The sequence below is a fragment of the Notolepis coatsorum genome (genome assembly GCF_963971535.1).
Source record: "Notolepis coatsorum genome assembly, chromosome: 17".
Classification (NCBI taxonomy): Eukaryota; Metazoa; Chordata; class Actinopteri; order Aulopiformes; family Paralepididae; genus Notolepis; species Notolepis coatsorum.
The window spans coordinates 105,488,144-105,500,729 of NC_140181.1; the positions used below are offsets into that span (position 1 = coordinate 105,488,144).

General features: G+C 46.0%; 1 protein-coding gene across 1 annotated transcript in view; it reads right to left on the bottom strand.

Annotated features, from left to right (window-relative positions):
* Window positions 1–12,586, bottom strand: part of LOC311244205 (serine/threonine-protein kinase WNK2) — a 143,095-nt gene that overhangs the window by 40,005 nt on the left and 90,504 nt on the right. The window contains exons 13-18 of the mRNA XM_084333612.1: window positions 12,519–12,557; window positions 10,292–10,477; window positions 6,407–6,517; window positions 5,010–5,318; window positions 4,077–4,120; window positions 385–544 (exon numbers count right to left, since the gene is read on the bottom strand). Of these exons, the coding sequence (XP_084189738.1) occupies window positions 385–544; window positions 4,077–4,120; window positions 5,010–5,318; window positions 6,407–6,517; window positions 10,292–10,477; window positions 12,519–12,557 (849 nt within the window). The remainder of the gene's footprint in view (window positions 1–384; window positions 545–4,076; window positions 4,121–5,009; window positions 5,319–6,406; window positions 6,518–10,291; window positions 10,478–12,518; window positions 12,558–12,586) is intronic.

The following is a 12,586-nucleotide window of genomic DNA, read 5'->3' on the forward strand; positions in this document are numbered from 1 at the left end:
CCACTACAGGTTCTCCCCGGGTCAGGTGTCTCCCCGGGTCAGGGTTCTCCCCGGGTCAGGGTTCTCCCCGGGTCAGGGTTCTCCCCGGGTCAGGTGTCTCCCCGGGTCAGGTGTCTCCCCGGGTCAGGTGTCTCCCCGGGTCAGGGTTCTCCCCGGGTCAGGTGTCTCCCCGGGTCAGGGTTCTCCCCGGGTCAGGTGTCTCCCCGGGTCACTACAGGGTTCTCCCCGGGTCAGGTGTCTCCCCGGGTCAGGGTTCTCCCCGGGTCAGGTGTCTCCCCGGGTCAGGGTTCTCCCCGGGTCAGGTGTCTCCCCGGGTCACTACAGGGTTCTCCCCGGGTCAGGGTTCTCCCCGGGTCACTACAGGGTTCTCCCCGGGTCACTCACATTGAGCATGCTTAGCTTTGGCCTGTTGATCTTCTCCTGGCGGGACCGGGTCCGTGTGGACCTCCGGTGGTGCTTCCGGACCCGACACTCCCCCTTGCCCCCGTGCGTTCCCTCGCAGCCGTCGCTCAGCTCCTTCCCCGAGGTGGCGTCAGAGTTCACGCTGGTGTTCAGGGGGAGGAACGGGAGAGAAACGTACCGTCAACAACACAGCAGCCCAGGTGGTGCGCGTCAACAACACAGCAGCCCAGGTGGTGCGCAGCATCCGGGCAAGAACCACCAGGCTGGAGAAGATGCTGTGAGACGACTGAACAGTCCATCGCAGCTCATCACTGCCATGCCTCTGCACCGTAGCACTTTATAGCACCCATCTATTTTAATCAGTGAATCTATTGGCCTTATTGAATTGGATCAGTTTTACTGAATTAGACTAGGTTTCTTATTTTGGATTAGTTAGTTTGCTACTGAATCAATTCACGGTTTTTATTGACCGTTTTTGTTGAATGATTGGTTTCTACTGGATTTTGTTGAATCAGTTTGTATGTCTGTCATGAGGATCAGTATTTTATTTATTTGTTTAGTGTATATCTATAACTGAGACCGGAGTGCTGCATCTCGTGCTCCATGTCAATGGAAACATGACAATAAACGTAACTTTGACTTTTGACTTTGACTAATGCGATGCTGATGGTATATCGACCGATAGCTCCTCCAGGACGGCAGGATTCAGTACTGTATCTACAACACCTTCCGTTTAATCATCTTCCCTTTATGCATTTGCTTAGATTTTTTTTGTACACGTGATCTCAAGAAGGTGATGAATGAGCTCAGTGGTCATTTCTCATGTCTGGCCCATTTTAGCATAGTGTTATTAACTGTCAAAAAATAAAATAGAATTGATATTTTCCTTTGGTTCATTACAATTTGGGAATACATTCCCTGAGGTCCATAGATGTCCCTAGATACCAAGAACATGCAAATGGACCTTGTAGACGTGGAGCAATCTTCCATTTACTTTAGTATGTATTTGAAGCATAATAGATTGTGAGTGCATACTTGAATAAAAGGACAAAGGAAACAAATGAGTACTCTGGTAAAAGTCCTCCATTCAAATTCTACTTAACTAAAAGTAGAGAATGATTTGCTATTGAATGCACTTAAGTATCCTTCATCTGGATAGGTCTCTTTATCAGATACAAAAAAACTTAATGGATATGTCTGGTCTATTCCGGCCTTTGATCAGAGATCGACCGAGTTCAAAGAATATTACCATGTGTGTTCAACACTTATCACGGAGTAATACGGAGCGGGCAATCTGTCGCACATCTGTTGTTTGTTCATAAAAAGCCTGTCTGCATAATATCCAGATAACAGGTGGCTCGAGGGAGAGAGTAAACGGAGCAATAAGACAAACCCATAAAGAATACGTTTATCGAGGAACAGGATCTGGGCAACAGCATGTAACAGTTCTGCTGCATGATCTACCCTGGAGTTAGACAAGCAGATACACCCCTTTCTTCTCTGTGCATGCATTATGCTTAGGGAACAGCCTAGCCTAGCATCATTTCATCACCTCAAAAGCCCTGTTTTTCAAAAAACAACAGGGCTTTTGAGGTGATGAAATCACTGCGCCCAGGCAGCAGTGGTTCGGCTAAAAATTGTTTAGAGTATAATTATCTGCTTAGAAAACGAAAATGTCAAATTATTGTCTTATTTATTTCTCCATGTGGTAAATACACAGGTCACAACATGTTTACAGGAATGTTTTGGAGTTGTATTTGGAGTGTATTTCGTGACTGTTGGGAACTAGGCTACACTGGCACACCTACTTCCAGTGAATGACGCTAAGCTAGGCTAACGGTACGGCTGTTCCCTAAAGCCTAATGCATGCACAGAGAAGAAAAGGGTGTGTATCTGCTCGTCTAACTCCAGGGTAGACGGCAAATAAGCAAATTTCCCCCAAAATTGGCGTGTTCCTTTAAGAGGTTAATGGAGCCTGTAATTGGATTGACACAAATAACACAAACAAAGTTTGTTAGAGGAATGCGACGGTTAGATTAGAGGATCAAAGAAAAGGGGGTGGGGTTTGAGCTAGGAACAAACGCAAACCGGTACGAGAACAATTTCTACCCACAGGCAGTATCAGCCTGATGAACAGTTAATCTGCTCATTACTGGACTCAAACGCTGCTACAACGCTCAGCGACCTCACTGCACCCTCGTGCATCAATATAATGTGCAATTATCTTTAACTCGTCTAACGTGTACTTATTTGTATTATGTTTTTTTTTTACTCTGTTAATTGTTGCTTTTTATTCCTTTATGCTGTGGAGCAAACTGAGAGTAAGAATCCCATTGTGCTTATGGCAAATAAAATAATCTGAATATCTGAATCTGAAGTCCTCAACCGAGTAGAGACCACACACGCACTTCTCTCCTGTTCTCTCCTGTAGTCAAAAGTATTTTTATTGGATATGGCTCAGCCTTTGCTTTAATCAGGGTGTTGAGACACCCAGCCTGGTAGTGCTGTGATCTTCAGCTGCCATTAACATTCACTTTAAACACTACACCATATTTTATCTGCGATACACTGCTCTGTTATATATATTTTTTCTTTATTGAACAATTTTTATCCACTTTTTCTCCCATTTTCTATATTTTCTCCCATCCCAATTTTCGTATCATCCAATTCAACCCTCCCCTGTCACGAACGCTGTTTCTTGCCTCCCACAGGCCGGCTGCAATGTGGACTAAGTCATACATAGCACAAGTCCCCTCCGGTACTTGAGGTAACAGCAGTCTCATCTTTTCCCCTGCGCAGCTCGATCGCTCAGTGGCGAGGAGTAACGCGTGGGAGGCTCACGCTGCCCCCGACACTTCCTGATTCTACTGCGCAGGCGCACCAACCGACCTGTAGGAGTCACTGTCCACAACGCCCAATCCCCACTCATCAGTTTCCCACCCCCTAATACGGCCAATGTGTATTAGTACGGACGACCAGCTAAACTGAAAGCAAATGTGGAGCGCTGGGCTCGAACAGGCAAGCCCAGGGTTTCCAGATTTCGTGCGAGCGCCTTGCCCACTACGCCACGTAGCCGCACCTTTATTGAACAATCTTGTACTTTTTACTGTCCGTTCTACCTTATTATTTTTAGCCTATTTTAAACTGAATCAAACCGCACTTTTTTTACTCTATCTAATCTATTCTATTTTATTATTTATATTGTTGAAGAACTGTGATTTGCCTAACCTTGCTACCTCTCCATCTCTTTGTATTTAAATTTAAAATTTTTATGCTAGCTTATGCCTGTATTTTTTACTGTTGTGAAGCACTTTGAACTGCAACCTCTGTATGAAAAGTGCCATACAAATAAAGTTATTATTATCTATGTATTACTAAAAAATTTGCACTACATGCATACCTCATTTTTGTACCTCACCCTTTTCACTGTGTGGAAGAGACTGGGATTATTCTTTTGTGAAAGGCAACGTCAGGCTTGACTTAAAACATTACTTTCCTAACTTAGTGAAACTAAATGTAACAAATTAACACATAGATATAAATGTACTGAAGTTATTTCTTATTTTATTTATTATTATATAAAAAAAAATTATGAAAAAAAATCTGATAAAAAAATAAAATAATAATGTATAACCAATATCGGATCGGTGCATCCATACTTGAACCAGTCGTACCTGTCGTAGCTGTGCCCTCCTGTCTGCTTCTCCGCCACTTGGTCCTGCAGACGGAGCAGAACACACAAACAAAACAACAACAACAGATTATGAAGAGTCTAACAAGTACCAGACAGTTCATGTTAAGAAATCTGGCTGCTGATAACAAAGGAGGCTGTTGTGACAGAGGGAGGGAAGGTGGATTAAACGGAGACGTGTGGATGTACTGGTGGAGGTTGTGACAGAGGGAGGGATGGTGGATTAAACCGAGACGTGTGGATGTACTGGTGGAGGTTGTGACAGAGGGAGGGAAGGTGGATTAAACGGAGACGTGTGGATGTACTGGTGGAGGTTGTGACAGAGGGAGGGAAGGTGGATTAAACCGAGACGTGTGGATGTACTGGTGGAGGTTGTGACAGAGGGAGGGAAGGTGGATTAAACCGAGACGTGTGGATGTACTGGTGGAGGTTGTGACAGAGGGAGGGAAGGTGGATTAAACCGAGACGTGTGGATGTACTGGTGGAGGTTGTGACAGAGGGAGGGAAGGTGGATTAAACCGAGACGTGTGGATGTACTGGTGGAGGTTGTGACAGAGGGAGGGAAGGTGGATTACACGGAGACGTGTGGATGTACAGCGGTTGTGACAGAGGGAGGGAAGGTGGATTAAACCGAGACGTGTGGATGTACTGGTGGTTTTCGTGAGGCCAGAAGAGGCAGGCAGCCCAAAGGGTGGGGGTTTGAGAAAAGCTGTGGGGGAGTTGAATCATGCGATTACACACCTGTACCAATGTACATATACTAATGTATACATTTTATACCCAGTTTAATCCTCTGTACATTGTATTGCTACACTTGCACTCTGGTTGGATGCCAAACCTCTTTTCGTTCGTACTGCACTTGTGCTGTGTATATGATGACGATACATTTGAATCTAATCTAATGTCCACACTGTACCTCCGGGTTGGTGTCTGCCGGTCCCGGAGCCGTGGTCCCCAGAGGAGCGCTGGCCTGGTTCTGCTGAGTCAGACCGGAGCCGGCGAGGCCCGACGCTGCTGCTGCCATCTGGGCTTCGGCGGGCTGCGGCGCTGGAGTCTGGCTCTGGGCCTGGTGATGCTGCTGCTGCTGGGCCTGCGCAGGCACCGGCCGGGGGTTCTGGTTGTGGTCCAGCAGGGCGGCTCCCGTGTCCAGTCCACTCTGGAGAGGCTGAGCGAGCTGGGCAGGCGGGCCCGGCTGCATGGAGGGGGACTGGGCCTGGTGCTGGACCTGGTGAAGGGTTCATTACATGTTCAGAAAGGGACTGATGGACACTTCACTGATGATACACCAATAGGGACTGATGGACACTTCACTGATGAAACACAGAACCGGGCGGACACTAAAGCAAATAACGAGAGCAATGACTTCCTTTCTGGGGGGTTTCAAAATAAAAGAGCGACGTCTATAGCAGCGGAATACGTTTATTTTGTACATTATCTAACGTTAACACAAACCTAAACTAACGTTACAACTAACCTAAAGTTAGTTTAGGTTCGTGTTAACGTTAGATAATGTACAAAATAAACGTATTCCGCTGATATAGACGTCGCTCTTTTATTTTGAAACCCCCCAGAAAGGAAGTCATTGCTCTCGTTATTTGCTTTAGTGTCCGCCCGGTTCTGTGTTTGTTGGTTAGCTCCGTTAGCTAGCAGCCTATCAAGACCAGCCATTGGAATACTGTTTTCTAAATTGGGGAGGCTTTTAAATCGTCAAGGTAAGAGGATTTTAGGTCATGGTATCCATAAACTTCAATCGGTTCGGATCCTTTGAATGAATGAGAATGTCAACAAACACGGCTTCACGTTGAAATCACTGACTGCGCTCAGAGAGGAGTGCTTAGGCAAAAAAGAGTTCAGAGTATATTTGCTTATAAAACGTAAATGTCGAATTCAATTATTTTTTATTTCTCCATGTGGTAAATACACAGGTCACAACATGTTTACAGGAACGTTTTGGAGTTGTATTTGGAGTGTATTTCGTGACTGTAGGGAACTTGAGGCTACAACTCCCCACAAGGCCCCACTTCCAGTGATGAAGCTAAGCTACGCTAACGGAGCGGCTGTTCTCTAAGCTAGATGCATGCACAGAGACAAAAAAGGTATGTATCTTCTGTCTAACTCCAGGGAAGATGGTAAATAAGCTAATTTCCCAAAATGTTGGAGTTTTCCTTTAAGTTTTACAAAAAAGATTTACAGATTGAACTTGCAGGAATAAAAACAATAAAAAAAAACAAGTTGACGCCGCCGACGCGATAAATCATAATGCACCCTCCTCAGTAAACATGCACCACATACCACAGCTGACACGATAATTACCTGTCTCAGCTGAGCGCTGGAGGGCAGGGGGGGGTGTGGGTGTGTGGTTAGGGGGGCCGCGATGTACGCAGCAGCAGGCTGCGAGGGAGAGGCCTCGGCCCCGATGCTCGGCTGCAGACGGGGGAGGAACGACGGGGGGGGCGTGGGAGAGGGGAGCAGGAAGATGGGTGTGTGAGTGAAAGCGCTCTCCATGTGTGGGGAGGAGAGGGGGGAGACGGAGGGGGTGCCGGGGGGGAGAGGGGGGCCGGGGGAGAGGAAGCGGGGAGCGAGAGAGGCGGTGGTGGGCGCTGAAGAGGGGTGGTAGAGCTGAGGAGTGGGGGGGCAGGGGGGGTAGGAGGGGTCACAGTCTGCACCGGAGGTCATCACCTGGATGGTGGGACACTGTGGTGGGGGGAACTGGGGGCAAGAGAAGAAACAGAGCTGGGGTTGAAGACAGAGAGATCTGAACTGTAGTCTGAACTGTAGTCTGAACTGTAGTCTGAACTGTACCTACTGTAGTCTGAACTGTAGTCTGAACTGTAGTCTGGACTGTAGTCTGAACTGTAGTCTGAACTGTAGTCTGAACTGTACCTACTGTAGTCTGAACTGTAGTCTGAACTGTACCTGCTGTAGTCTGAACTGTACCTGCTGTAGTCTGAACTGTAGTCTGAACTGTAGTCTGAACTGTAGTCTGAACTGTACACTGTAGTCTGAACTGTACCTACTGTAGTCTGAACTGTAGTCTGAACTGTAGTCTGAACTGTAGTCTGAACTGTAGTCTGAACTGTAGTCTGAACTGTAGTCTGAACTGTACACTGTAGTCTGAACTGTAGTCTGAACTGTACACTGTAGTCTGAACTGTACCTGCTGTAGTCTGAACTGTAGTCTGAACTGTAGTCTGAACTGTAGTCTGAACTGTACCTACTGTAGTCTGAACTGTAGTCTGAACTGTACCTACTGTAGTCTGAACTGTAGTCTGAACTGTACACTGTAGTCTGAACTGTAGTCTGAACTGTACCTACTGTAGTCTGAACTGTAGTCTGAACTGTACCTACTGTAGTCTGAACTGTAGTCTGAACTGTACACTGTAGTCTGAACTGTAGTCTGAACTGTAGTCTGAACTGTAGTCTGAACTGTAGTCTGAACTGTACCTACTGTAGTCTGAACTGTAGTCTGAACTGTAGTCTGAACTGTACCTACTGTAGTCTGAACTGTAGTCTGAACTGTAGTCTGAACTGTAGTCTGAACTGTAGTCTGAACTGTAGTCTGAACTGTACCTACTGTAGTCTGAACTGTAGTCTGAAGTTTAGTCTGAACTGTAGTCTGAACTGTAGTCTGAACTGTAGTCTGAACTGTAGTCTGAACTGTAGTCTGAACTGTAGTCTGAACTGTAGTCTGAACTGTAGTCTGAACTGTAGTCTGAACTGTACCTACTGTAGTCTGAACTGTAGTCTGAACTGTAGTCTGAACTGTACCTACTGTAGTCTGAACTGTAGTCTGAACTGTAGTCTGAACTGTAGTCTGAACTGTAGTCTGAACTGTAGTCTGAACTGTAGTCTGAACTGTACCTACTGTAGTCTGAACTGTAGTCTGAAGTTTAGTCTGAACTGTAGTCTGAACTGTAGTCTGAACTGTAGTCTGAACTGTAGTCTGAACTGTAGTCTGAACTGTAGTCTGAACTGTAGTCTGAACTGTAGTCTGAACTGTAGTCTGAACTGTAGTCTGAACTGTAGTCTGAACTGTACCTACTGTAGTCTGAACTGTAGTCTGAACTGTACCTACTGTACTGCTGTAGTCTGAACTGTAGTCTGAAGTTTAGTCTGAACTGTACCTGCTGTACTGCTGTAGTCTGAACTGTAGTCTGAACTGTAGTCTGAACTGTACCTACTGTAGTCTGAACTGTAGTCTGAACTGTAGTCTGAACTGTAGTCTGAACTGTAGTCTGAACTGTACCTACTGTAGTCTGAACTGTAGTCTGAACTGTAGTCTGAACTGTAGTCTGAAGTTTAGGGATGCACCGATATGAAAATTTGCGGCCGATACCGATACCGATATTTGTGGCAAAAAAATAAATAAATAAAAAAGTTAATATTTTTTTTTTATGAAACTAATGTATATTTGTATGTCTCTAAGGGTGCTTTCACATATAGTTTTGGTGGACTCGGTGCGGTTCTTGTGGTGAAGTTGCAATATTGTTGCATTCATCATTTGGTTCATCTGCATTCACACAGCAATTTGTCAGGCGCACCAAACTATCTGAACAATGTCACGCGGTCGAAAAGGGCGCTCGTCTATTGGACAATAGAGAGTGGAAATGTGTGTGTGTGGCTGCGAGCCTGTGTGTGCGCGCGCGCGTGTTTGTGTGTCTGTGTGTGTGGACTGATAGTGTTGTTTTGCAGTGAATGCCGCGCGCGCGGTAATAATAATAAGCACTTCCTATATTTGGTCCGCGTTTGGTCCGATGAAGCGAACCGAGACCTATGTTTTTGGTCGGACCAGAGTTCGCGAGTAATTCATTGAAGACAGAGAGATAGAGTCTGAACTGTAGTCTGAACTGTAGTCTGAACTGTACCTACTGTAGTCTGAACTGTAGTCTGAACTGTAGTCTGAACTGTACCTACTGTAGTCTGAACTGTAGTCTGAACTGTAGTCTGAACTGTAGTCTGAACTGTACCTACTGTAGTCTGGACTGTAGTCTGAACTGTAGTCTGAACTGTACCTACTGTAGTCTGAACTGTAGTCTGAACTGTACCTACTGTAGTCTGAACTGTAGTCTGAACTGTAGTCTGGACTGTAGTCTGAACTGTAGTCTGAACTGTACACTGTAGTCTGAACTGTAGCTGTATCAAAAACTCTATCTAGTGCCAAAACAAATACTGCAAATATGCTATGCAGACTTCTGTTGAGGCATCCAGGGGAAAACAGCAGGTGCAAGTGAAGAGAAACAGGATAAGAGATCAGGGAACAAGGGTAGGTGATCAGGGAACCAGGGTAAGTGATCAGGGAACGCATGCAGCCAGCGAGTGTTGAGATGTGGGGATTAGTGCACTGCAACCTTGCCCAGGCCCGACGGGGCCCGGCCCGGCCCGGCGGGTTCGGGCTGGGTAGGGCTTTTTTTTTAATAAATAATTCGGGCTCGGCCGGGCCCGGGCACCGCCGTTTTTTTTTCGTTTTTTTTTTTTTTTTTTATATAACTAGGGTTATAGGATAACCTTCGTTTTAAGATTCGCTTTCTCTTTTGCGCCAGAGAAACATTTGGACTGCAGCGCGCAGGGAGAAGTCAGCTAGGGGACAAGTTCAACTCGATTGGTTGTGTTGGAATATAGCCAGTTGGCGAACGTTTTAATTTGTTCTTGGGATGTACAGTATGTAGCCGGTTTTGTTAACGGTGTTCAACGCGTTGCTGACGTCTGGTGAGTGATGTTATTATTTGCTGGGTCTCGACTCGCTACCTGTTTTGTTGTGATTTTCATTACGTTGCTCTGCTCGAAATCTGATTTCTGTTTTCTGTTTGTTTGTTTGACTGAGTAGGCGTGTCGTGTGTGTGTGTGTGTGTCAAAGAAGATTCTATAGCCTTCAATACATTTTACGAGGCTGATGTGTGAGTCAGAGATATAAGCGAGCACTGGGAGAGACGGCATTGCGAAACAGGCTATGTATATGCTTCTTAGTTTTGTTTATTTATTACGTTCATATAAAACCGTGTTTCGAATATTTAAAACAAATACAAAAAAAATTATATTTTAATAATAATAATAATAATAATTTTTTTTCGGGTTTTCAGCGGGCTAGGGCTTAAAATATTATTTACAGTCGTGCTTATTTTCGGGCAGGGCCTCAAGTTCAAGGGCTCGGGCAGGGCTCGGGCTTTATTTCAAGGCCCTTGCAGACCACTAGTGGGGATACCTGGGCTGCTGGTAAAGAGGTGGACATCTGCAGTGGCTGGAGTTGCTGATGGACAGCGGCCTGAGCCAGTGGCTGTTGAAGAGGTAGTGCCTGGGTTGGCAAAGTGGATGCCGATTGGCTGAGGTTCTGCCTGTGGATCTGTCCATCGTTTCCAGGCTGGGGAATGCTCTGAGCAGCAGGGAGACTCTGCAGAAACAGGGAGAGGGAGAAGAGAAAGAGGGAGGATGTTGGCTAATGGCGGGGAGTCCGGTTTCAATCCCTACATCTGGGAAATGTGCTTTTCCTGCCATTGACCCAGATCAGAATGCTTTGCATTTTCCCATCCTGTCCCCAAAGCCTGGAGCTAATCAGCACGCATCTGCAGCACAAAGCTCTGTACCACGGCGCTCGGCAGACACAGAATTTGAATCCAGCCATATGCTATGCTGCCTTGAAAACGTCTCACTTAGTGCCCTCTCTAAATTGGTTGGCGCGGCTAAACCCTCAACCTGTCTTGTTTGACCCTCTTCCAGCAACTCTCATCAAAAAACTCTTCCCAACTCTAGGCCCTGCCCTACTCAATATCTTCAACACCTCCTTGTCTACTGGCGTGGTGCCCCTGGCCTTTAAATAAGCCGTCATTAAACCACTCCCTGTCTCCCTGTGAGTGGCTGTGTCGGAGTGATGACCGGAGTGTTGGACGTCCCGTGATGAAGACCGGGAGGATGCGACCCCATCTGCGCCGCCCCTTCGCCTCAAATAGATTAAAAATGTTCAGAACTATCGCTATCAGCTCTATCTTTCAAAATGTCCAGTTGCTATCGCATGCACTTATCCGTGTTTCACTACACATATGAGTGCATGCTTACCAACTGTCCGCCTGTTTTATTGCAACACTACTATCACCGACATCTAAGAAGGGAGATCCCCCCTTGAATGGCCCTTCTAAAGTTTCTCTCCTCCACACTGCCTGTGGAGCTTTTTTCCCTATTGTTAGGTTTTAGTGAGTTTTTCCTTACCTTCGCGTGGGGTATGTCTGGGAGTGTTGCATTTATTTATTTTGCAATAATTTTGCTTTTTGGACTTTATGGTGTTCTTGTTTTGTTCTTGATTTATTGTGATGTTTCTTCTTGACTTGTTTAAAGAAGACGTGTCCGGCCCATGGGGACATTAACGTGTGTTGTCGGGCCTTACAGATACATTTTAGATTTAGATTTGAATGGCCGCTCTGCAGCACACGGCTCTGTACCACGGCACTCAGCGGACACAGAATGGCCGCTCTGCAGCACACGGCTCTGTACCACGGCGCTCAGCGGACACAGAATGGCCGCTCTGCAGCACACGGCTCTGTACCACGGCGCTCAGCGGACACAGAATGGCCGCTCTGCAGCACACAGCTCTGTACCACGGCGCTCAGCGGACACAGAATGGCCGCTCTGCAGCACACGGCTCTGTACCACGGCGCTCAGCGGACACAGAATGGCCCCCCGGGGGGCGGGCCGGCGCATGCAAAGGATAACAGCAGCTGTTATTGCTTTTGTTATTAGGTTCCATTATTGCCCCGTTGGCCGCCATCCGAGGAAACTCCTGTTTGTTAAGCTGCTTATATTGTCATTCCTGCCCTACAAACACAGCTGCTGCACGTCCAGCGGTGACGACACATGGAGCCACAGGGAGGTGGAGATCAGTATCAACAGCAGTGTTGTGATAAATGACGACGCTGGTGGTTTTCTCTCGACACGGGGTTCCCACAGACATTGCAAAATGAAATTCAAGGACTTTCAAGTACTTTCCTAAGCATTATTTTTCATTTAAAAAAGGGCCTTTCAAATGATACAATTCACTTTTAAATGCTGTTTTTTATTGAAAAGAAAATCGGATCCAATCTTTATGGCTTAAAAACAAACGTCCGACAATTAGTTACAATTTAGATAAAGAAATAATATTTCTTGTTTTCGAACTATTTTATCATGGATGAACAAAAAACTTTCAATGCGAATGGGTCATTTGAATTTCGATGGATTTTGAAGCACCTTGTTAAAAAAATATTCTGTTTTCAAGGAATTCCAGACCTTGACTTTTTTTCTCCAAAAATCAAGCACTTTAAGAACTTCCAAGGACCTTGTGCGAACCCTGTTATCACTCAGTATAAAAAGCAGTGTTGTGATAAATGACATAAGGCTAATCTGCCAGGTGCGTTGTTTTCTCTCGACATTACTGCACTGTGTTGTGAGGAGGGGAGGGCTACCTGCTGCAGGAGGGCTGCGGTGCAGGGATGGGGTTGGAACTGATGGAGAATGGAAAAAACAAGGCAGG